Raw genomic sequence first — 26,704 nt, 5'->3', positions numbered from 1 at the left:
ATTTGAAAGGCATGCTGTATAATATTGCCCTCACTAAAGCCCAGTTATGTCTTCAAATACTGTTACTTCTATTCATTTCAGTAGTAAATACTTGTACTTTATTATATATTAGTTTATGATAATTATACAATATTTTATTTGCTGCTTGGTTAAATATTAGCGGACCAAAAATTTAAGTTATCTGAAATGGCTCTGATCCCAGGCATTTTTAATTTTTAAAGTGCAACCTTTATTTTGTTCTTAGAGATTTGTGATTTGATAAGTGTGTAAAACATGATATATTATAGGAAATTTACTATGCAATGAATATCATAGCCATTAATTAGAGAATGTTTTGTACCTGTTTTAGGAAATTAAATATTTTAATTGATTGTATTCTCACTTCTTTTTTCTTTATTTTTAATTTTATTTTTCAGTTTGATATGAGTAATTTAAATTTTCCGGGATTGCTCATCATCGACACTCCTGGTCACGAGTCGTTCAGCAACTTGCGTTCAAGAGGGTCATCACTGTGTGATATTGCCATTCTTGTTGTAGACATCACCCAGGGTCTCGAGCCTCAAACTGTTGAATCAATCGACCTTTTGAAAAAGAGGAAAACTCCATTTGTAGTTGCACTAAATAAGGTTGACAGGTACTGTAATCTTTGAGTTTCACATATCCTTCCTATACACACTTATTCTTACTTCACCACATAAGTGTTGGATTGTATTTGAAATTTCATCAGAAAGAAATTTGAAACTTGTAAATTTTATTTTCAGTCCACATTTAGTAATTCTGATTATAAACTTAATAACTTTGAATAATTAATTTATATAAAAAAAGAACTTCCTCCCTCAAGAAAAATTCAAGCTCTAGTATAAGTCTTATTGAGTTTATGAATTGTACAGGGAGTCCGGCAGAATTTCTACTAATAACAAAATTATATACAGTTGAGCCTTGCTATTCACTGGGGTTTGGTTCTACGGACCCCATGAATAATATTAGCAGCTGTAGTAATGTATGTGTGAGATACTTGAGTCGGCCATAAAAGCAACCGTATATTGTACTTGCAGTATGTTTTATTTGACTATGGCTCATACACTGTTGCAATACATTAATAGAGTAATGAAATCATACAATGCGATACAGGGTATACAATAATATAAAACAAAAAAAATTAAGTTGAAATGGAATTGTGTGTGTGTGAGGTAGGCAGGGTTAGTGGCAGGATGGACTCAATGGAAATTGCCCAACCCCTTTTGTAACGTATGCAGGTTCACCATAATTCCCATATTATTTAGGTTCATTTGGTGCCGGGTTAATAAAACATTATTGTAAAATAATAACTCTGAAAGAAACCCACGGACTAACTGTGTTAGATTATGAAATATATAATTTTGTCATTGGTAGAAATTATGCTGAACACCCTGTATATCTTGCATAATACAAGGTATGTAACTGGAGGGGATGACATGAGAGGCTTCTTACTATTGATAAATACTTTGTAGAGGTGTTGATGTCTTCATATAAAACTGGAATTTGGGGAATTTGTGGAATGTAAGAAAAGGTAACAGGCCAATAACCTTTGTGTAAATTTGGCTGAAAAAAAAAATAGAGGTGGGAATCCCCTTAATGGTCTTACAGTAGTGCATTCAGTGTCTAGTGAACTGGGTTCCAGTCATAATAGATTCTAATCTTGCTAGGTCCAAACCTAACTTGACTTAATAATTATTATTGGAGCCCACACTTAGTAATCCCCAATCAAAAGGGAACTCAATCCTAATGGACCTCATGCATTCATAGGTGACTAAATCAAGCTTCTCCAGTGAAAATTTAAAATTGTATCCCTCTCATACAAACTTTAAAACTCTACTCACATTCTTCCAAAATATACAGGTATATAGATAGATTTTAGTTCATATACTTGTTGGTTTTCCACATAGTAATAAGTCAGACAAATTAATGACATATTCTTGAGACATATTTTCCTTGAAACTGAACTATAATGTATGAATCAACTTTTTGTCTGTTCTTTTTTCAGAGTGTTTGAATGGGAATCTAACCCAGCTAAGGACATCCGTGAAGTCATTAAGTTACAGAAGGAACCAGCCAAGAATGACTTTGACCGTAGAACTAAGGAAATTATCCAAGCTTTGAATGAGCAGGTAAATGATGCTGTTCTCTTTCTTTATATATATATATATATATATATATATATATATATATATATATATATATATATATATATATATATATATATATATATATATATATATATATATATATATATATATATATATATATACACACTTATTTACGTGAACCTTTTGTGTGGACAGCATATTGTCTTTATCGGGGATACTTGGGGGTTTTAAGAAATGGGTGAAATTATATAGGGTACAGGGAGTCCTCGTTGTGGATCACCTCTTTGTTAGTCATTTGAAATAGTACAGGTAATTAAATTGATAATTAAAATATGCAGTAAGTACAGTTGGTCCAATTGTACAATGTTTCAATCTATCCAGCGTACGATACAGTAGTTCTTTGTGTAATATCCGATTCGTTGACTAGTCAATAATTTTTAACATAAACTTATACTACAGGTTGACAACCCTTTATCCGAAATTCCAAAAACCGAAAAGCTCTGAAAACCGAAAAAAAAAAAATTGTGGGGCGATTTTTTTTTTTTTTAAACAGATTAGCCCACCCGGGCATAGATCACTGACCCACATCGGGGCCTGGGGAGCGAAAATGTAATAGTAATAATAATTATAATAATAATGATTATTCATAGTAAATAAAATTTTTAATAAAAAATACACCAAAATAAAATAATAATGATAAAAATAATAATAATAACAATAATACTGTAATAATAAAATAATAATAATAAAGAAATACAATGAAAAAAGATCAAAAGTGAGAAACACGACCTAGACCTATGAATTATTATTATTATTATTATAATTTTTATTCTATTTTCGCCCCCACCTCCCCCACCAGTCCCCAATATGGGTCAGTGACTTGTGCCTGGATGGGCTAATAAAAAAAAAAAAAAAAAACTAACCATTCTGAAAACCGAAAAATTCCAAAAACCGAAATGCCTCTGGCCCCAAGGATTTCGGATAAGGGATTGTCAACCTGTACATCTAATTATTATATTTTGTATGACAATTATTCTTAAAATATTTACAAATATTTTCACTTAAAACAAATAAAGAGAAATAACACAAAACATTTAAACAAATTGTTTCACACAACTTTGCTGAATTGGACATTTTCATGTTTACAAATTCAAAGTGGTGCCACCCTTTTTCCCTGCTCGCTTTGTGTTGTGTTGGTACTAGTTGTTTTATTGGTGTTAAAGTGCCCCCCATATTTTTATTATGGCCTCTAAACACCTAGCAAGTGATAGTGCTACACCATGAAGCAAAGTTGCTAAGATTCACACTACAGTACAGTACTGTATGTTGTTGTAAGTTTATCATAAACTGTCCAGGTCCAGTATGTGAAACCCTAAGATGCTTATGTTAGCACCACAGCGTCTTCTGACTCTACAAACGTTATGGAAAAAGAAAGGGAAGAGTTTGTAACTCCAGATTTTTTTTCGTTCATTGAAACCTGGGACCCTTTTATAATCTGGATCTTGGTAACTCTGCATCAGCTGCTGTAGTGACTAAGTTATTAATTACATACATCAGTAATTTTAAATGAGGAATATATTTTGTTCATCTGCTTTGTTACTTATTGTTTTAAAAAAGAATCAGGGCTGTTGTAACACTCATATTCTGGTACTGAATCAGCTGATTAGGTCCTACACCTTTGTCCAGAATTGCTTCAATTTTCTTTGCTGATATCAACATCTTGCATATCCTTTTGGAAGATTAAGATAGACCCTCCTGTTGAAACTGTCTTTTGGGGGACATTTTGTTGATTTCCAAAATAGACCCTTGCCATTTGCGAGTTTGCGATTCGCAATTTTGATGAATCGCTGTAAGTAGATGGTGGCTATGGTGGCTAGCTTGCAAACCTTTTCCCGCAGCACAACGAGTCACCCCACGCAGCATCTCATGTTGTACTCTCAAACTTTAGTGTTTCTGTGTGAAATGTCCCCTAAAAGACTGCCTAGTATCAGCGCTAGTGATGCTAGTGGAGTAAAATGTAAAAGGCAGAAGTTAGTGATGACCCTGACAAAGAGAGTGTGATTGTTAGATAAGTTAAAAGAGGGGATGAGTGCTACCACAGCTGGTCAGTTGTTTGGTATAGGTATACAGTAGTGCACTAAGGTAGTGGAAGTTGCTATTTTTGGTTTTGCTAATTCGCGCCATTTCTTGGAACCTATCCCTCGTGAATGGCAAGGGTCTGCTATATAGTACTGTACTCAGATTTATTTATTAACTGAATTGATTTATTTATTATGTTTTTCAGATTATCTATTTCTTACTGTGTTTTTAAAAAATGGGTAATGTTAGAGATTCAAAGTTGCCATTTTACTGTACCAGTATTTCATTAGAATGTATTTACTTTTAGAAATCTTTTTTATATTAATTTAATTTACAAAATAAATTTTTCAGGGCTTGAATGCTGCCTTGTTTTGGGAGAACCCAAATCCTCGCTCCTATGTTTCTCTAGTGCCCACAAGTGCCATCTCAGGTGATGGTATGGGTAACCTAATAGCCATGGTGTGTGATTTGTGTCAGCAAAGACTTAACAAGAGATTAATGTTCTCTGAGGAACTACAGGTTTGTGATGCTGGAAATCATTAAGTTAACCTTTATTATCATGTCTGATTGTGGTATTGAATAATTGAATGAATAAATAAATATATGCTGTATATTGATTATTGTGTACATTTGTTTTTTCTGCAATATTTTAATTATACAGTATTTTTGTACTTTCTATTATTTTTCAGTGCACCGTCTTAGAAGTAAAGACGATTCAGGGTCATGGTACAACAATAGATGTGATCCTGGTGAATGGTAGACTTCGTGAAGGAGACACTATAATCCTGGCTGGCACAGAGGGTCCTATAGTTACACAAATCAGGTAAAGAAAAACATACAACTACAAAAGATATGTACAGTACACTACCTGTAGTTGAATTTCCACATTTGTCTAGCAAAAACATGAAGAATTATATTATTCAAAACATAACAAAGGAAAAAATTGGAAATAGATTTTTACTTATTAATATACTTATCATTATTAATAAAAGTTGTCAGCCTTGTCATCAGATTTTGCATCAAATCTATAGATTTCTGCTATTTTGTCAACTTGTTTCCTCTAAAATAAAGCCTTTGGATGCCTTTGCATATTAATTCTTAGCCTGTATCTGAATTTGATTCTTAGCACTGAATTTTATTTGCATTGAATTTTTTATATATAATCCTGTATGTGGTATATAACTACACAGAGTCTCTTTAAGAAGTAAGTCTCACTGTCCTGGGCACTGCAGGACATTTTAAACTCAATTGAAGGTGTTAAGATACAAGATCAACTTATAAATTAACTTTGTATCCCTTATTCAATATGGTTTTATGCATAACTGAAGTAATGTACAGGTATTGATAATGGTAAGAAACTTACATTATCTTCTTTTGTATTACAGATCTTTACTTTTGCCTAAACCATTAAAAGAGATACGAGTGAAAGGTCAGTATGATGAATTCAAGGAAATTCCAGCTGCCCAGGGTGTGAAAATTGCTGCACGTGACCTTGAAAAGGCAATTGCTGGACTTAACCTTCAAGTGGCATACCATGATGATGAGGTTGATTTACTGAAAGACGACGTAGATAGGGAGTTTAAGGCTGCCATGAGGTCCATTAAGGTAGGTGTTTATATTGCCACAGGTCTTGTTAATAACTACATCAGTGCATCCTACTTTGTTGGTCTTACAGTAGGTGACCAAGGGAACATTCTAAGTCAATTATACACACAGCATGAAAAATATAATTACAGCTGGGTATGGTGGATTTGAGAATGAGCATTATGGCTCTTGTTGTTTTGAAAGGGTTGGTATGCCTGATTGCAAAGTGGATATCATTATAATGTCTTAATAACATTAGTAGCTTCTCTTTATGTTACCTTTGGAATTAAAGAGATAAGTTACACCTTTAAAATCATACAGCTCAAGAGAAACATTGCCATATCCAGTGTTTTTTATGGCTTTGTACCACGGGAGGTGCAAGTTTGTGCGAGTTGTACATATTTTGTACTGTACTGTACTCAAATTTATTGTGCCTTAGATTGAAATTTGGCAGGATTTATTGCACTACATAAGTTGCTACTGCATAGAACTATAAATATGTTTCTCTTTCTTTTTTAGGTGAAGGAGCGAGGTGTTTATGTTCAAGCCTCAACATTAGGTGCTTTGGAAGCCCTCCTTGAATTTTTCAAGGCCAACAGTGTACCTTATTCTGGTATTCGTGTTGGACCTGTGGTAAAGAGAGACGTCATGAAAGCAGCCGCTATGCTAGAACATGACCCTATGTATGCAGTCATTCTTGCATTTGATGTTAAAGTAGAGAAAGATGCTCAAGAATTAGCTGACAAGGTGAGGTTTTTCACACATGTGATTATAAACTTGGGTATTTAACATTGTCTAAATATATCTTGTGTTTATACTAATTTCATGTAATGAAGGAATTTTTTTTAGAGTAAAGGGAGCTTTATGTGCGTGTTTTATTTTGCTGTTTTATCAGAAAAACTCAATACTTTATTCCAGTCACTGTATATATTCACAGTCCCACATAACTGAACATCTCTGAGGTTTACCACCAATGCTTTCCATTACTTGAAATAAATCATTTGTCCATTTTTCATTCACTTATTCTAATGTGTCTTTCTGTTTGATGTAGATCAGGGGTGTCAACCTTTATCATAAAAGTCCACATTACTATTGTTTTGACCCATATTGAAGGATGGTGTGCAATTTTTTTTATTAAATCTTTGATTTTCAGGAAATTATAATACTATACAGTATGCACAGCATGGTAGAATAGATTATTATGAATTTGAGACCTTTGTTAATTCATGGTGTGAGCTATATTGCAGCTAACTATTTATAAATACACTCTTGCTCCTATTTTTAATACACTCTTGCTCTAGAAGCTGCCTCTCCTTTTTTGCAACTTGCAGCGATGTCAGCATGTGGTTTCTGTGTACATTTGTAAAACTTATTTATATACAGGGAGTCTTCACTGCTATTTATTTCAACACAATTTGAAGACAAATAAACCATAAAAGAATGCAATACAATAATATTTTTAAAATAATAGATAAAGCAAGGGTACAGTAAAGTGTACTAACCAATAAAAGCAAATACAGTAAAGCCTCGAATAACGACGGTAATGTGTCCTCCAATATTGCAGTGTATGGTGAATCATCGTATCTCGAATCATTAATTACCATTAAAATAAAGCAATAATAATGAGATGCGTTCCCAAGTGTGACCTTTTCATGTCTTTTGTGTGGCTTTTTACCCTTCTTTTCCCCCAAAACAATACAATTAATGAAAATTGCAAACTATATTCTTTAAATAATGTTTCTGAATGCACCTTATAGAATATAAATGAATAATAATATGGTCACACAAGAAGAGATGGGACGCCATTGTTTTCGTTTGTGTTTACAGCCGGGAGTCTGGGACGATAGTTCTACACAAGAACATTAAGAAAATAAGACCCTGGTTGTAGCTGTAGTAAAATTAATGAAAAAAATGAATATATATGTTTTAAGTAATTGCTATTTAATGTTAATAAATGGAACAAAAGAAGTAGCTAACCACTAATGGTAAAGAAAAAATGAGATGGATTGGGAACACCAACATATACGTGTGCATTTAAGGATACCGCGTCATTTATCATTTTAAGAATATGTACAAAAAGATTCATTATTGTTTATTACTGAATATGTATTTGATTGAATTATCTTTATACAGTAAAACATCGATTAACCGATTTTCGGATTAACCACCAATCCCGGACCCCTAATGTTTTTTTTTTTTCTTTTTTTTTGGGGAATTAGCCCACCCGGGCACAGGTCACTGACCCAAATCGGGGCCTGGGGGGCTTGAAAACAAAGGGCCTGCCAGCTGCGATTGTTTGTACTAGTGATGCTGGCATCACCGCTAACAATCCCAGCAGCCTCCGTGCGCAAGGCATGTGTTTTTTTTTTTTTTTTTTATAGTATCGGGATTTAGTTATTATTTATACGAAAATGTATTTCCCTGTATATATTTTTTAATTTCGTCGTAAATACAAAGAAAATAATGGCGTAAATTGAATTGGGTCCTAAATTAACCAGGGTCTTGGATATGAATCTTCGTTAGTTGAACTGTCGTTATTGGAGGCTTTACTGTACATCAGCTTGGGTAGACAAGATGATGGAAGTGGTGGTTGAGGTTTTACATAGTGGGTGATGGTGTTGGAGTGACATCTGCACAGTCATCAGGGTTTGAATCCATATCAGAGAGAGTGGCATTTTGTCTGCATTCTTAATTTTTTTAATCATGGACTCGCAAGAGGGTGAATGTTGTTCGTATTAATTGAATTCTTGGTAAGATTGTGGTCCTCACATATATCGAGGACTTAATGTACAGGTAATTTAAATAATTAAAAAAATATTAAAATACAGGTATGTGTACAATTTGTCCAACTGTACGATATTTCTATCTGTCTCGTGTATAATACAGTAATTCTGCCCGGTGTACAATATTTCTTCACTTAGAAAGGTAAAGAGAAGCATCACAAAACATTTAAACAAATTGCTTCACACAACTTTGGTGAATTGAACATTTTCTTGCTTTCAAATTCAAATGGTGAGGTTATAATAAATGACATACGAGTTAGAAACCTAACAAGAGAGACTGCAGCATGGAGAGCTGCCATCAGGTAGCCCAAGAAAGTGTGGAAAATGGCCGTACAACGATGATGATGATCGAGCTGTCCACATAACCTTGAAACCTATTTTCAGCTGCAGTTATTCATTGTCACCCAAAGATTATCCGTAATACCATTCTGACTCATTTTCTCACCCCAAAACTACATTATTTGGCTGTCTTTATAACACTTAGCATTTATTTCAACACTGACGCACATGGCTGCTTGCTTTAGAATTCTGTAGTTTTGTTTGTGTATTTCACTGTGATGAGTTCTTATTTGGGCATTTTTTGTTTGTTTTTGTTTACACTGTGCCTAATTTTATTTTATTTTTTCCCCCATATCTAGGAGGGTGTGAAAATTTTCTCAGAGGAAACTATTTATCATCTGGGAGACTGTTATGTAGAATATATAAAGGACTTCAAGAAAAGGAGACAGGACGAATTCAGAAGTGTTGCCGTGTTCCCATCTCGACTAAAGATAATTCCAACGGTGAGTTTGAAATAGAATGGAAGGTCCTGGATTAAGTCATGGAGAAAGTTTATGGTCTGTGAAATGTACAGTAAAGAAAGTTTGCAAATACTTGTATGTGGTGATCTTCATAAAAGAAATATAATAACATGCTACCTCTTTTGTTTTTAGGCAATTTTCAATAAACGTGATCCCATTGTATTGGGTGTGACTGTTGAATCAGGAATACTTAGAACTGGTACACCTCTCTGTGTCCCATCAAAGGAGGTAAGACATGTATCCTGTTTTCTTTGGGAGTTAATGTAAAGAACATATTTTAGATCTTGACGTTATCTTTTTTCTACACCTTGTTGGCTGAGAAACAGACATTACATTCAGAGCAACCTGCTATTTAACCACAAAAATTTGTCTCGATAGTCTTTCCATTTTTTTAGGGTGGGCAGAATTTTTTTATTCCCTCAGGGAATAGCAACCCTGTTTTGTCAGCTAAGATGGTGCTTGAAGGACCTGTATACTGTAATGCCCAGTTCCCACTTTGTAAAAGTGGGTTGGTAATAGGAAGGGATTGCAGCTGTAACACCTACTTCAAATTTGCCTGATGGCAACCAGGACACCACGTCATCAAGTAATCATTGCTAACCCACACAGGCATAGAAAATGAGTGTAAAATGGTGGTGAAGATGATATAAACAGTAGTTTTCAGGTAGGAAGGTTTGTATTTAAGTCTGGTGCACTGTATTGTTCTGTCTCTGGTAGTGTGTCTGTTATCTATGGGAACTTCCTATGATGGGCTCTACCTGACTTCTTTTCATCCTTTCTGGATTTGACCTGAAAGTTCAGTACAAAATAACTATGGTACCTGAATCCTTTATTTATTTCTTGTTAGGTCTTTTTTTTTTTTTACACAAGATGTTAATATTTAGTGTACAGTAGTTATGGGTCACCAGAGAAAGTGTTATTAAATGAGTGGAATTATCTTGGGCTTCTTTTTTATTTCTTTTAAATACATCCGATTTTTACTTTGACATGTATGGTTTTTTGCAGTATACAGTAATTGTCGAAAGAGATATCAGTTAATTTTGTCATTCTTGGGAGTTGTTTTAAACTGATGATTTAGAGTTGTTAACAGAATTGAAGAGGTATTGGAGAAATTTATGAAATGGAAGGGTGGAATAGGCAAAGGCCCTGAGAGTGAATGTGGCAAAGACAAAAGTAACCACACTAATAAAAACTTGCAGTAGAAGAAACCATTCATTTGGGAGACATCCTTCTGTTCCCAAAACAATATCTTTTTGGAAATTGTTTTTATTGAATGGGCATTTGCCAATTTTAAGTATACAGTATATACTGTAGGTTGTTTGCTTAAAAATTAATAAAGGCATATTGTAGGAATCAATGGAAGAACAGTGCTTACAGATTCTATTTTAGGGAGGAATAAATGTGTGTGAGTGCTTTGAATTTAGTGCCAAGTAGAAATTGTGCTAATTGTTTTTGTGGGAATGGGAGAAGCAGAACAGTTCATGACAGACTACTTGTGTGTGTGTGATAGGTCAGTTACTTTGCTTCAAACTATGTTGATGGTGAAAAAAATTGGTGATACATCTTTGTCATACATTACATTGTTCTTTTCTTTTCAGTTTGTTGAAATAGGTATCGTAACTTCGATGGAGTTTGACCATAAAAATGTTGACCTTGCGAAGAAAGGTGTGGATGTGTGCATTAAAATAGAGCCCGTCCCAGGGCACACACCCAAGCTCGTTGGTCGACACTTTGAAATTGAAGATATATTGGTTAGCAAGATATCCCGAGAGTCAATCAATGCATGTAAAGACCATTTTAGAGATGATCTCAGCAAGACTGATTGGAAACTAATGGCTGAGCTGAAAAAGGAATTCCAGATTCTTTAAGCTTATCATAATATAGTGGAAACTTTAGGTATGGTTTATTGATATATTCAAATATTTAAATTTTTATATGGATTATTATTTGAAGTGAAAATTTTAAAATAAGTTATAATATATGAATTTAATGCCTCTGCCAAATGTGAAAAATATTGACAACCTGTGTTAAAATACACATTGCCATGTATACATGGTAAGCTGTATGGTGATTGTAATAAGGTTTGTGGGCCCAAACTTAAGTGTCTTTGGTGAAATATAGTGACCATATAGAATTCAGTGAGTAATTTTCATTTGCCAGTGAGAAACCTGACAGTGGACGAGCTTCCTGCCAAAGGTGTGGGGAAATCCACTAGCTGCTGAATGCTTCATAACCAGGGAATTACTCCTTGCTGTATTGGGTTCAGGCTTGGAAATGCAAAGCTTTAACCCTTAGACGGCTGCAAAACTATATAGTATAGATTGGCCTAAAATGTGGCGAGCCTATATCTAGATGCCTTTTCAAAAATTGCTGCCTTTATTTCTTTGTGAAGTCTATATATAGTCACTCATTTATTTGTGCCCTAGATACTCAGAATTGTTAAGAGATATCACTAATTGGCAACTGCAGGGTTGAGGGAAGGCTCCTCAAGGCGGTATCAGTCAGTCTGGATCCAGCTTTTTTGGAGGAAAAGATCTCACACTAGAGTCTCGCTCCATGCTCTAATTATTTCATAGAAGTCTGCATATTTGCTTAGATATTTTTCAAGAATTATGCTTTTTATTTTTATTTTTCCCCATAAAACTACTGTACGTGTACTTTAATTTTTATTCCGTGTAAATAGAACTAACAGCCAAAGCCATGTTTTGAAGGAGTAGGAACATTTTTGATAGTGATAAACAGTTTATTTTAGAGCAGGATGTTGTTGATGAATTTATGGATGATATCAGAGGTGATGCAGATTCTGGAAAGGACAGTGATGGCAGTTACAGCTTGAGATTGCAGAGGATCCTGAAGATATTCAATCAAGTGAGGAAGCTGATGATGATGACAGTATTCAGGTCAGATGGATGAGCAATTCTCTTGTTAGTAGAGACGCGTTTTGATTTGCTGGAGACACTGAAGTTAAATTAGTCCTTCAGGACCCTGGACACAGCTTTGGCTGTGTGTGTGAATGGCTCCAGATATTGTACGTACCTTCCTTACTTATGAATAATAACTAAATACAAACTGCATATTTTACTGCAAAAAGTATCCTTACTATTTTGATAAAATAATGCTAGAAGTAAAGGCTCATACAGGTACATGTATATACCGTATAGTACATATATACAGAGGCTTTATATTGCGGTAGAGTCTATATATACCCCTGTAGATGGTGTTGCGACATCTCATTATGTGGTGGATCTTTATTTATGTTGGATTTGATTGGTCATCGGCATCTATCTGTAAAATATTTTTTACTGGGTGCTCTCTCAATCAACCCTGCTGCCGTCTAAGGGTGAATTTAAAGTTTGTGCAAATTACTTAGCTAATGTATTCTAATTTGTTTTTATTATATAGACAATATAATTTCATGTACTGTATATTATATTATTGGGGGATTTTTTAAGGAATGAAAGTAGTTTTATTTGCAAAAATTAGGTTATTTATTTATTTATATTTTTTCTTGGTTTTGTAAAATTTTATGTGGTCATATGATCGGGAGAAGTCGTGTATTTTTGACAATGTCAGACTGCTAAATCTTGTAAACTTAGGTTAAGGTAAATAATGTTTGCTTCCAGTTCATTGCATCTTGAAATTTTTGCCATAATTATTTGCAATTAAAATTGATAAATTTTTAGTCATTTGTAATGAAGACTTGAGAATGCTGAAGGTTATGTCAACAGTACAGTATACTTGGGGATATGCTCAAGACTTTCAAAATTATGCAAAGCAGTGCCCGAGGTCATAGCATTTACCGGGTCCTTTCTGTGCTGAAAAAAAACTCGCCTGGCGTTAACCAAATAATATAAGTGGCGCCTCTGAACTGAAGGGGTTAAGCTGTTCAAGAAACATCAACAAACCAAATTAGACCACACAACTTGTTGCTGCACACTGTGGATGTATGGAGCAACTCAACTGAGTGTTTGGACAAGGACCAGTCAGGTCAAGATACCATGTTCATCTACAAACCTTTGCCACACATGTTGTAGAGCCATTAACCTGCCTGCTATATTGTCAAGTGCAGGAAGTCCTCGCTTAACGTTGTGGTTACGTTCTTGTAAAACACAACGTTAACAGAATAAATTTTCCCCATGAGAAATAGAAAAAATTTGCTAGTTCTGTTCCCCAGCCTCCCCCTTGCCCCATAAAATATATAACATACATAAATTCAATGGAATTTTTATCGAAAATAAATATTATACTTCCAAAACAATAGGTAAACTAAATTAATGTTTAATTAATAAGATAATACAATCCTTTTGTATTGTAATCACTGATAGGACAGAGGTGGAGCGAGTGTGTGTTGGATAGTGGAGAGGGGTAGGGTAGTATGCACTGTTGTGGGAGTTAGGCCTTACGCTACACCAATGTCCACAGCACGTTCACCTTTCTCAAAATGGTTTAAAACCTCAATTTTCGTAGCAAGGCTAATGGTCTTGCATTGCTTCTTCACAACACTAGCATCACTAACACTTGATGAGTGCTTGGGAGCCATTTCAAATGGTTACTGTACAGTATTTATAGCAAAAATACTTTAGCACGCACATATGCTGTGGAAGCTTAACAAAGACTGGGAAAAAAACGCTTGGGGACGCTGTCATGCTCCGCGAGAGAGCATAGTGCGTAAGATGAGAGAGGGTGGTGCGCCATACAAAGTAGTCCATGTTGGGTGACAACGTTATAATGAATCGGTCGGGTCGTAAAACAACGTTGTCAGAAGCATGGGTATCTAAAGAGTAGCAACATTATAATGAAATAACATTGTCTGGGACAACGTTAAGCGAGAACTTACTGTAAAGTCAGAGAAGCTGATGATGTGCTGGATATACTGTACAGGCATGAAGCCTTAGTACAGAATATAACTAGTACATCATTACATTTATCATTTAAAAAATTACAAGGAACATCAAATTATTAATACTGTAAACAAATACTTAATGTTCTTTTTAAGTTTATAATATACAGGTGTATGTGTGTGTGTATATATATATGTATATATATATATATATATGTATATATATATATATATATGTATATATATATATATATATATATATATATATATTATATATATATATATATATATATATATATATATATATATATATATATATATATATATATATATATATATATATATATATATATACACCTAAGCCGACTTTCACACGACGGGGTTAGGGACCCAAATCCAGGTCGTAAGTCCGATATGGTCGTAAGTCCGATATAGATAAAATAAAAAATAAAAATAAAAAAATTTTCAAAAAAAAAAAATTCAAAAATTTTTTTTTTTCAAATTTTTTTTAAAAATCTACAATGAAATACAGTACACTAAACGTAAAAAATAATGAGGAATGGATACAGTACAGTAAAAGTAATAAATAATGAGGAATGGATACAGTGTGCCTCAGCACTTACCTTAAATGAAGTCAGCTGAATGCACACGGGGCCCCCATAATTTTCTATTTACAGGATACATGGAGACTATATTAATTGGAAGAAGCAGAAGAGGAGACAGGGCTGGGTGGGTCATCAATGTCGCTTCCTTCAGACAGGTTTATGTACAGGGGTAACTTGCTGGTTGAAGGTATTGGATCATCTTGAGGGAGTGAAGAGGCAGCACTGGTGGGGCGTGAGGAGCCAGTACTGGGGGACTTCTTGAAATAGGTGTCCAATTTAGACTGCACAGTTTGCTTTTTCTTTTCATTATAAATTTCTCTGTAGCAAGCAAGTGAATCTTGGATCATTCTGTCAACTTTGGCATAACGCTCATAATTTTGATCCATGTCATCAAACATTTGCATTGCTTTATTAATTGTAGCAAATGCCTCTGCCATATGTTTCACTGAAAACTTTTTGGGGGGGTGCAGGCTCTTCTTCTACATTTTGTCTCTCTTCTTCCTCTGCAACTTTCTGTGCATCTAGTTCAATAAGATCCTCGTTACTGAGCTCTTCTGCTACACTTTCAACCAACTGTCCAACATCTTCAGTATCAATTTCTAACTCCAGCTGTTTACCTAAGTCCACTATCTTGTTACTAATATCCAAAATAACTTCACTTTCATTAAATCCTTTGAAACTGTTCACATATCTTTTCAGGATTTTCTTCCATATTCCATTCATGCAATGTTTTGTAACCTGATCCTATGCTACACTAATGTTCTTTATACATGACAAAATGTTGTACTCCTTCCAAAACTGTCTGAGCGTTTTCTCACCTTCAGTAGCAGCAACAGCCTGAGCGAAGGTCGTGCGTAAATAATATGCTTTAAAGGCAGAAATAACACTTTGATCCATGGGTTGGATGATAGAGGTAGTGTTAGGTGGCATGTACACTACCTTAACATCAGGGTGCATGTCGTCCAGGTGTGGTGGGTGTCCCGGAGCATTATCCAAAATCAGTAAAATCTTGAATGGAATCCTTTGTTGCAGACAATACTCCTTGGCTCGTGGAATGAAACAAGTCATGAACCAATCCTCAAATAGTACTAGGGTCATCCAGGCTTTCTTGTTACTGCGATAAAACACTGGCAGTGTGTGCTTGCTGACATGTTTAAAAGCCCTGGGGTTCTCTGAATGATAGATCATGAAGGGCTTTAGCTTGAAACCAGCAACATTTCCCCCCAACAGAAGTGTAATTCTGTCCTTGAATGCCTTGAATCCGGGCATTGTTTTCGCCTCTTTGTGGATGTATGTCCGCTCAGGCATGCGCTTCCACAATAATCCAGTCTCATCCACATTGAATATTTGCTCAGGCAAATAATTCCCTTCCACAATCACATCATCTAACTCCTCCTAAAAAGCTTCGGCAGCACCAACATCAGCACTAGCTGCCTCTCCACTCACCTTAACTTTGTGTAAACTGTGTCGTTTTTTAAATCTGTTAAACCACCCACGACTTGCTGTAAAGGTTTGCTCACATTCATCTCCTGCCTGCTCCTTCAGGCTTTGGAACAGGCTTCTTGCTTTAGCCTGAAAGGTAAAAAGGCTTAAGGGTACACGCTTCTGTATTTGGTCTTCTATCCATATCACCAATAATTTTTCCATGTCGTGAATAGGACCTTGTCTTTTCTTTGAAATTATAGTTCCCTTTATAGGTGTTGTTCCTTTCACTACATCACGAATACGTTCCTTGTCCTTCAGAATAGTGGATATGGTCGAGTGCGAGAAACCTAGGTCGCGTGAGATTGTTGCTACAGTTTTACCATTCTCATATTGCATTATTATCTTCATTTTCATCTCAAAAGTAATTGCCTGTCTCGTTTTCTTCTGAGCACCACCAGCACTCTCACTTGTACGCTTTCCAGTCATTATAAAGTCAATTAAATACGATAATAACGTAAGTAGTTACACAGCGCGATCAGTATAGGATACGATAGCCCAACACCAACTAAGCGCTGTACTGAGTGAGTGTAACCAGTGGTTACTGACCACGAGGTGACCAGTGTTCCCACAAGTTCAGATGAAGAATTCCCTAGACTAAGGTTGAAAATTCCCTAGATTGGATCAAAATTTCCCAAATCCATTTTCCACACACACACACACACACACACACATATATATATATATATATATATATATATATATATATATATATATATATATATATATATATATATATATATATATATATATATATATATATATATATATATATATATATATTATGTATATGTATATACATACATATATATATATATATATTATGTATATGTATATACATACATACATACATACATACATACAGACATACATACATACAGTGGTCCCTCGGTTAACGAGCACAATCCGTTCCAGCAGGTTGCTCGTTAACCGAAACCATTGTTTCAAGGGGTTTTTGGGTAATTGGTTCCAGCTCACCGAAAAGTGCCTAAATTCAACAAAAATGTTAGAAATTGACACTTACTTTGAGGTGTGTATGTAGAAGGCTCCTGGATGATGATGATGATGATGGGAATTAGAATGGGGGTGGAGGAGAAAGGAGAAGAGAAGGCATTGGGGTGAAAGAGAAGTCACCCCATGGTGCCATTTCACCCATAAAATTTTAGTTCTCTTGGTGTAATTCAAGATTATTTTCTTTAAATCAACACTGCACTGCATTATATATTGTCAATATGTAAAATAAATTTTAAAATGATCAATAATTTGCTTGCAAACACAGAAAAAAGTGTTTAGTTGAAGAGAGTCTCAAACAAGATGTTACCTCCACTGAAAACAGAGAGAGACTAACGCTTGTTTGGTGTGTTAAAAGGCTGGATGGCGCGCCACAAACTAGTGACCTTACCTTCAATTATATTCAATAATTGTTAAAATGACTAAAAATTTTAATATTAAACTTTTAAAATTATTGAATAGTACAAACTTTTTGATATTTACTAAAATAGTAAGGAATTTAAGCCCTAGATGTATGTATACATACATATAAAGTTTCCGTTAAATTCTGTGGCAAATGTGCTGCTTGGTGCGTGGAGTTTGTTTACATCCGCTCAGTCTGTGTCCTGCCGCCACTGCATGTGCTGTTCACTGCTACCTCTCTCTCTACATCCCGGTCATTTAACTACTGTGCTTAGACATCATGCCAAAAGTCTCTCAGAAGGCTTGGAAAGGAAGTGGTGAGGGGGAGTAAGTCAAAAGAGTGCGGCTGTCAATTGGAAAAAAAAAATAAAGAACAATTTTAAAACAAACATAACCCCCAAGTTTAAGGTAATCCGTGAATAATGTTTCTAATGTTTTTTACGTACTTATCATGTGTCGGGTGTCTCCGTAGGTGTGAGTGTATTAATGGAATTAATCTATTTAGCGAACTAGTTCACTAAATCGAATGAAAAATAATCGGAAAAATTTCTTCCGCTAAATCGAGAGTTCATTATCTGTATATCGGATTCCGTTAAATCGAGAGTACTGTATACTGTATATACAAGCACACTGTACTGTAATTCCATTCTTTTTGTCAAACCATACTTCATTCTCATTCATCCATCGAATCATATTCCAGTACTGTTTAGTTAGCAATGGAATGGCTTCAGGTAATGGGTGAACAGAATATCAGTTTTTACTCAATGTGATTGGAACTATAATTTATTTCTTATGTGCAGATAAAAAAGTGGACATGACTGTTTACAGGCAATGCTAAAAACCATTTACTGTATGTAGGCAGAAAAAATGGGATCGCTCAATGAAATGGAACCACACGTTTTTACCTTGACTTAATCATTATGGACAACCAGTGTGTAGTTATGTATTACAACCAGGTTAAGGACAGGTCATAAACTTCGAAATGCCTTATTTGATAAACGTGTGTAAATTAAACAAAATCTGGGCTCGGAGAGATATTTTAATTTGCATTTGGAGTCAGATTTGTTTTATAACTGTAGTAATCAAAATAATCAAAAAAAATAACCTTACAAGATAGATTTTTTTATTTGGATTATTATTACACGCCACAGGTGTTCCTCGTTTAATAATGGGGTCGCATTCTAGAAAACCTAACATTAAAAGAAATTATTGCTAAATGAGGGATAACAGCAAAGCACGGAGGGTGAGCAACAGGTTCAAACGGCATGGTAATAAACACTAATACAGTACTCCCTGAAAATAATAATAAACGAGCTCATTATAAATGATTTGAAGTTAAACAATTGATTTATTAACACCAAACTTTTATATAAATGATGTGATTCACTGTTTATAATTTAGTGAGCACAAGGTGAACCTAATTCGAACAAATTTCAAATTGCATGCATCAAAAATGAAAAAAAAAATTGCTGTTATGATAATAAAATTGATACATAGTACAGTATATCATTAAAATATAATAGCACATAATTTATGTAAAAAAAAAGAAAAAAGAAAAAGCTCCTTTTATACTGACTCAGGTGTGTTTGTGTCTGCTGTGCTGTGTGTATGCCATGATGTTATATTGGGGGAGGAAGCACGGCTGGGCTGGCGACACAGTTACAGCACACTACCTCCACACATACACACCCATGCTCTACTTTTTCATATTTTACAGTTTTATATTATATTTTCTTTGTTTCATAGGCACACTAGAGTACAGTTATTGTAAGAATTTTCCTGCAACTTTTATAGTTACATTACATGTAACAATGGCATCATGCCATCTCCCAGGTCACCTCATCACCAGATTTTCCTGCTTCCCAGTGAATCAAGCCATCGCTAAACCAAATTTTGGCCTAACGTTAACCTAGAAAATGTGTCGCTTTTTTTTTTCTCAAACAAATTAACTTAAGTGAATTAATGCTAAACGAGGGATACCTGCACAATTAATTTTTTGTCAAATTGATACTCACTTTGTAGTCAGAAATATAAGCCAGTGAAAGTAAGCTTCTACCATAGGCTCAGGTGGAATTAGTATGGGGAAAGTTGCTATGATATGCTTGTGTATAATGTGAAGGCCTTAGATTGAATAAAAGGCAGTATCATACTCGGCAACTTATCATATAACCAATATTTGTTTTGCTTTAAATGTGAATAGCTTCCTCCTTGCATGGTAGTGGAATTATTTCCTCTACATAAGAGTGGAATTTATCTTTTCAGCCAACTGGTTGTTTTTAGGGAAGTGTTGAATTATAAGTAGAAGAAATACTCAAGAGAAAAGTGTTGGTTTGCCCTTGTAAACATTACCATAGGTGAACTGAAGTGATCTTTTTCTCTCTCTCTCTCTCTGATGGTTTTATTCTGTAGTCACGTACAGTATCTCAAAAAAGTATCTCCCAAGATGGGTCCGATGACTTCCGAAATGCTACTTACATCTCGTGATGTCCCGGGAGGGTTGGTATGTGAGGCTCTGTGGCATACTGATCCTACTGCATTTGGTAACCAAACATATTAATTACACCGAAATAAATAAACAGTGCATTACTTACGTTAAACTACATATAGCAAAGTAAATGCATGTCCTAATATCTATCATCCATAGTCCCTTAATGTTTTGCACAGAGTATGGACAGATACTTTTTTGAGATACTGTACATACTGCAACACCACTAGTTGGTACAGTTTCTCAACTCCCACGCACTATTTTCATTCATTGCATTTTCTTATTCCCGTACATCTTGTTAATTTGCCATGGTTATGCATTTGAAATAAAAAGAAAAAATATTTACTCAAAACAAAAATAAGACAGAAAAAAGACATAACAGTTAAAATGTGAAAAAGATGGTTAGAACATATATGGACATTGATGTAGCATGTCTTATAATTTATATAAGAAGCAATATTTATCTCTTTGTCCCTCTTGAACTCAGTTCATTGAATTAATGTGTAGATTTGTCACTAATGTGAAGAGTCTTTCTCAAGATTATTGGTAATATCTAGAAAGAAAGTCTAAGTTTTCCCCTCTTGATTAATAGAATAACAAGAGGTGGCGGTTTATCAGAAAATATTGTTGTTTTTTTAGAAAATTCCTGCTGGCTAATATAATGAGTGACTGATTTTATTATTTTTTTCTATATCATACACTAAATGCTGTAATGCCAGAATTATATATAACAATTATAATTTTTATTGTGTATATTAAAAAAATCTTTCTTTTGTTGATGCTTTTGTTTCAGACCAGAAGGGGTGGAAGTGTCGTAATGTAAACTTATCATACAATGTATCTCGTAAAGGATTGGAGTTGCAAGAAGGATTAAGGTGGTCAACTGTGATAAGAGAGACTTCAGAATAAGATTTGTGAATGTTCTTGTAAGTAAGAACTAATTTGTGTGAACAAAACTTTTGTAAGATTTCCTATATTTTATGGCATATAAGACACTTATTTCTTCTGAAAATGGTTAAAAAATTTCTTCGTGTCCTATATGTGAAGTTGTGGTCTCCTGTAGGCTAATGACTCCCAAAGTTGCTGTCTTCAGTTGGAAAAATTGTATCGGGCCCAACCCAAGAATCAAAATTGTTATTGTTTACTTAAACACATTATAGCTTTTAATTAATTAATTAAAAGAGGAATTATTGTAAATATAAAAGCCTGATTTATAACTACAATACTGATATTGATAACCCGAGACGATTAGTGTCTGTACCGCACCCAACTCTTCAGAGATAAGCAGTACCCATTTATGAACATGTACTGTACAAGTTCATGTGTTACTATCTATTAATGTCATACTTGCAACATTTATTGTATAATTTTTATTAGGAAGTATCCTTTAGCTTTTGAAAGAAACTTGAGATTCTGATGATAATGGTGAATTACACTGACAGCCATCACCACACATTCATAATGTTTTACTAGTGTGTTTGGGGGTGCTTGGTATGGACATCTTGTTACAACAAGTAACACTCATAACAATAACAGCTGAGTGAGTACAGTACAAATGCTATGAATTTGATTTTACCCTTATTTTAAGAAAACTATGGCTACAGGAGAAAAATATGCTCAAAAAGCATTTTTCTCAAGTATTCCTTGCTTAAATATGTGTGGGTCTTATATCCTGTAAAATACGGCACTTTTCTTGTTTTATGATAAATTATTTAATTTATATGACTGATTTATTTCTTTTGCAAGGAAGCTTTTTCTAATCTCTGGTAGTGCTGTATGATAAACTTGTAGTAAAGTAATATATTTTGTCTCGACTTTTATCTTGACAGATGCCAAATACTGCACAGGGTGTCTGAAATGTACAACCCATATCAACAAGTGAGGTCAGTGTTGATGTTGTAATACTGTACCAACATTCACATAAGCACCATGAAAATCTGTATGGCAGTGTGTATATGTTTGAGACTCCCTGTACAGTATATGATGGCTGGCTCACCCCTTTCTGTCACAGTACTTATTTGGTACTTTTCCATCTTTCATATTCATTATTGTCATATACTGCACTTTATTCACTTCTGAAGGAAGTTCTGTGTATCAAAGTAAATTCTTAAAACCTGAAATATATTCTATATGTACATAAATAACATCAGATTTGGTGCACTGCTAGGTTATCCCATTCCATACCAAAAAGTGTACACATGAAATATCATTGGTATTCTATTTAAAAGTTTAAGTAAAGATGGTATTTACAGGAACAAATTATGAACATAAAGAGCCATGTGTGGTTTAAACCCTATATAGAGTCCATATAGACTCTTCACAATCAGACAAATTCAGCTGCACTGCCATGTATGCTCCGCAAACACTAAACATTTTCATTCAGTCGTTTATAATACAGGAGTACCTTACATGAAGGAAAGGGGATACATAACATGACAGGTCTAATATGCATCATTGTTAATGGCTGCCAGAGCAGAGGCATCAGCATTGTCTTCACCATTGTCACCAGGTTCAATCTTTTGGCTCATCAGACAGGCAGAATGTAAACACCTACTGAATGAGCAGTTATTTACATTTTCATATATGAGTGTTTTTCATCTCCAGAAAACTCTTCATTACTGAGTTTTTATATCTGGTGTGGTGTAGCAAACATGTTTAGTGTGATGACTTCACAGTATGCCATTCTCAGAAGCCAAGCAAGTGATGCACTACGGGCTCAAATCTGTACCTGTATTTTGTTAATTCAATGATTTGTAACAGTTTATCTGTTAGACTTCACAAAGAAACCTTGAACTTTGGATTGGGGAAAAATCAGTGTCCAATGCCTTGAAATATAAGAAACATTAAAACAGATTGCACTTATTTTACAGGCTAAGTATGTATTCCTGTATTTTTCTATTTAATCTAACTCGCATAACATACTGTACCAAGTCAACTGTTGCACAACATTTGAGAATGACGATGTTAATCACTTGTAACACTTCCATGGAAAGATATACTGTACAGTATAGTCTGCATTTACGCGGTCAATTGAACCCATGGAGGTCCGTGTAAAACGAGAAACGCGTAAACGAAATAACAGAACATATGGGATTAATTGAAATAGAGACTGGGCCAACCCCCAAACTACACTTTTTCCAACAATACGTACGTTGTAGTAAAAATAACATCTTGATTTTATGATGGTATGCACACACAATTAATATTTAAGAGAAATATCAATAATATTAGGTTTTTTAACACTTACGTTAGTAGAAAAGATGGCTGGGCACACGGGGATGGGGGATTGGTTCCGAGGCAGAGGGCAGATTATTGGCCCTCACCTTTATCATTTGTATCAATTGTATCTTTATCCACCACAGAGGCTTGCAGGGCCTCTTTGTCAAACCCCTCAAAGTCCATATCCTCGCTATCACTATCACTGACTTGGGCCGGCTGTGGTGGGTGGCAGGTGAAGAACTTGGTAATGTTTTGATGACTGGGTGACCTTGTGCGCACCCTGCCCGCGCCGCTTCCCGCGTAAATGATAAAATTTTCCGCGTAATTAATACATTTCATTCTGACAAGGCACCGCGTAAATGACCAAACGCGTAAACAAAATCCGCGTAAATCCAGACTATACTGTACTCATCTCTAAATTTTTCCCTCATAGCCTAAGACAAGATGGTCAGCAAGAAGAGCAATACAGTCTCACCCATCATTTATTTCATTCTTTCTCTCTAATTGCCACAACAGAGTATTGTTCTAATGTTCCCCGTCCACAACCTCTACCCCAAGGTTTTCATCTGGTTTATCCCTGTTGCTTCATAAGGGAAGTAGTATCATCTAATGTATCAGCACCTCTGAGCAATTATTTAAAAACCTCTCTTGAATGACACTTATTACCAAAGGGGCCACTATCCAAGAAATAGATGCCTTATTAATCATCCATTATATAATGTTAGTTCCAGTTCTATAAAAAAATAACAGAACTATTATCAGTGAGGGATAGCATTGATATTTAAAAGGGGCTAGATTTTTGGAGTTTTTATGTTATTAGTTCACTTATATGAGTGCCTAGAAATCACTTTCCGTATGCTTGACTTGAATACTTGCATAAGCCTTACCATAATACATCTGTACAGTACTTCTAATATTTGTACTGGTGTGTGCTTCAGTACTATAGTCTGCTCTTGTAAGACACTTACCACTGAAGAAGCCATGACTAGGAGGTATCTCAACATAATGATTTTGAATATTTGGTGTGACCATAGATAAATTTCTGAAAAGTTTGCTATAAATTATTAGAAAAGGTTGAACTATATGATATATTGATGGCAAATATTACAAAGCAAATGTGTGTGTGAGAAATGTTGGAAAACCTAAGAATACTGGTATGTCTGTGTGCCAAGTTGGTGAGTTAAAGAGCCTTTTTTATCTCCCCCAAAATTAAAAGTCACCTGTACACAAAAACCATGATACTGAAAGACAGTTCTGGAAAAAAAAAAAAAAATATACTGTGTATATATATATATATATATATATATATATATATATATATATATATATATATATATATATATATATATATATATATATATATATATATATATATATATATATATATATATATATATATATATATATATATATATACACATATATACACACACACATACATACATACATACATACAGTGAGTTCTGCTATAACGCGTGTTTTGATAACGCGAATTTGCTCTAACGCGATTTATGAATTAGGAACGATATTTGTGTGTAACGCGAACGCTTGTTTGCTATAACGCATTTTTGCTTACTATTTCTCCAATTTTGTGGTATTAACTGTGAATATGGTAAAGAAGAATATCTCCAAGAAGCGTTCTGGTGATAGAATTCCCGGTGATGATCGTAAAAGAAAGGATATAACACTTGAAGAGAAGCTCGATGTTATCAACCTCAAAATCACCCTTCTCTCCATCAAGTTACATTCATATTTTTTCAAGGTAAAGTGTTACATTTACTGTATGATTTCATTATTAGATATGAATGTAACATTTATTTAGACTGTGCTATCCTTTGTGTTAGGCTAACTACTAAATTTTTTCGATTTCGAGTAATCTGCACCTAACCCTATTTTCTCCATAAGCCCTGTTATTTCTATTACGATTTTCTATAACACGATATTTTACATGAACACAATTATCGCGTATAGCAGAACTATATATATATATATATATATATATATATATATATATATATATATATATATATATATATATATATATATATATATATATATATATATATATATATATATATATATATATATATATATATATATATATATATATATATATATATATATATATATATATATATATATATATATTGTATAACAAAATTAAGGTTACATCAAAACTTTTGAAAATTGCTTGAAACTATAAAGAAGGCAATTAATGGTAATTGTTTTTTTGTATGTTCTACTGTGCATTTTAATTCATTTAGAAATTATTATTTAGAAATTATCAGTTAATGCAAAATACATAATGGGCAACTATACTTTTAAATGTGATGCTTTTGTGGACAACCAGACTTTTAGCTCATCTTTAGGGAAAAGCTGTTGTGAACTTCCTGGTGTCACTCGTTGTTCACTTAGGTTTTTCCATTTAGCTTTGTAGCCCTAATGAGAGAAGCATTTGCAATGATTCATGATGAGTTTTAGTTATATTTCTCTACCCCAATAATTTGTACATTAATTGTGCTGTACAATACTGTATGTACAATATAGTTTATTAATATTCTTCATTGCATGTGTCATGTTTGTTCGTATTATAACAATGTAGTTTGTGTGTCCCTGAGTAGATTCCTTCACAGGTCATGCTGGCAAATGGAACTAATTCGCATGTTTGTTGAACATACTTCATTCCCATAAAGATTTTTGGTAGAGCTATACAGTATTGTGTTATAAAGAAGTGTGCTACTTCCAGATACAGTATTTAAACTTATAGATTTATAGCTGCATGGTGTGGTACTGCACTAATCCTTTTTCACCAAAGGGGTTGAAGGATGGCCCTGCACAATTTTTTTATTGTCGCCAGGAACCAGTAAAAGCAATTAAGTCACTGTTAAGAAGGCAGGGAGGCATCAGATTCCTATGTATCCATTTAGGGAAATGGTCGTTCATGGCTTTTTTTTTTTTCTCTCTCATCATGGACTCCCAAGTATGTACTGTACTGTATTTGCTTGTGTAATATTATTTACTGGATATATTATTACTCAGTGTAATTAGTATTTCTATGTATTGTTGTCTACTCTTTAAATTAAACTTTGAATGTAGTAATAGAGTTTTAGATATGAAACTTACTCCAGTAAACAAAAGAAAATGGTAATTACCAGGCATATATATCATCTACAATATACATTATTCTCTCGACAATGGCTGTGGATGTTCTTTGTTACATGTTTCAGGGAACTATATACTGTTTACAGTATATATATATATATATATATATATATATATATATATATA

At 34.2% G+C, this 26,704-nt stretch overlaps 1 protein-coding gene across 3 annotated transcripts in view; it reads left to right on the top strand.

The window, feature by feature from the left end:
- LOC121859133 (eukaryotic translation initiation factor 5B-like) overlaps positions 1-22,317 on the top strand; it is a 44,831-nt gene extending 22,514 nt beyond the window's left edge. The window contains exons 13-22 of one of the 3 annotated variants that reach the window (XM_042355853.1): positions 417-634; positions 2,024-2,147; positions 4,557-4,724; positions 4,895-5,028; positions 5,591-5,810; positions 6,309-6,536; positions 9,211-9,354; positions 9,505-9,600; positions 10,971-11,268; positions 20,991-22,317. In XM_042355853.1, coding sequence (XP_042211787.1) covers positions 417-634; positions 2,024-2,147; positions 4,557-4,724; positions 4,895-5,028; positions 5,591-5,810; positions 6,309-6,536; positions 9,211-9,354; positions 9,505-9,600; positions 10,971-11,240 — 1,602 coding nt within the window. In that variant the 3' untranslated portion in view covers positions 11,241-11,268; positions 20,991-22,317. Of the gene's footprint in view, positions 1-416; positions 635-2,023; positions 2,148-4,556; positions 4,725-4,894; positions 5,029-5,590; positions 5,811-6,308; positions 6,537-9,210; positions 9,355-9,504; positions 9,601-10,970; positions 13,910-20,990 lie in introns of those variants that run through there. The other 2 variants (XM_042355851.1, XM_042355850.1) reach the window with 2 other exon arrangements.
- The last annotated feature ends 4,387 nt before the right edge of the window (positions 22,318-26,704 follow it).

Source organism: Homarus americanus, unplaced genomic scaffold (assembly GCF_018991925.1).
Source record: "Homarus americanus isolate GMGI-L3 unplaced genomic scaffold, GMGI_Hamer_2.0 scaffold50924, whole genome shotgun sequence".
Taxonomy (NCBI): Eukaryota; Metazoa; Arthropoda; class Malacostraca; order Decapoda; family Nephropidae; genus Homarus; species Homarus americanus.
Note: the sequence above shows the minus strand (reverse complement) of the source record. Positions and strands in the feature narration are given on the sequence as shown.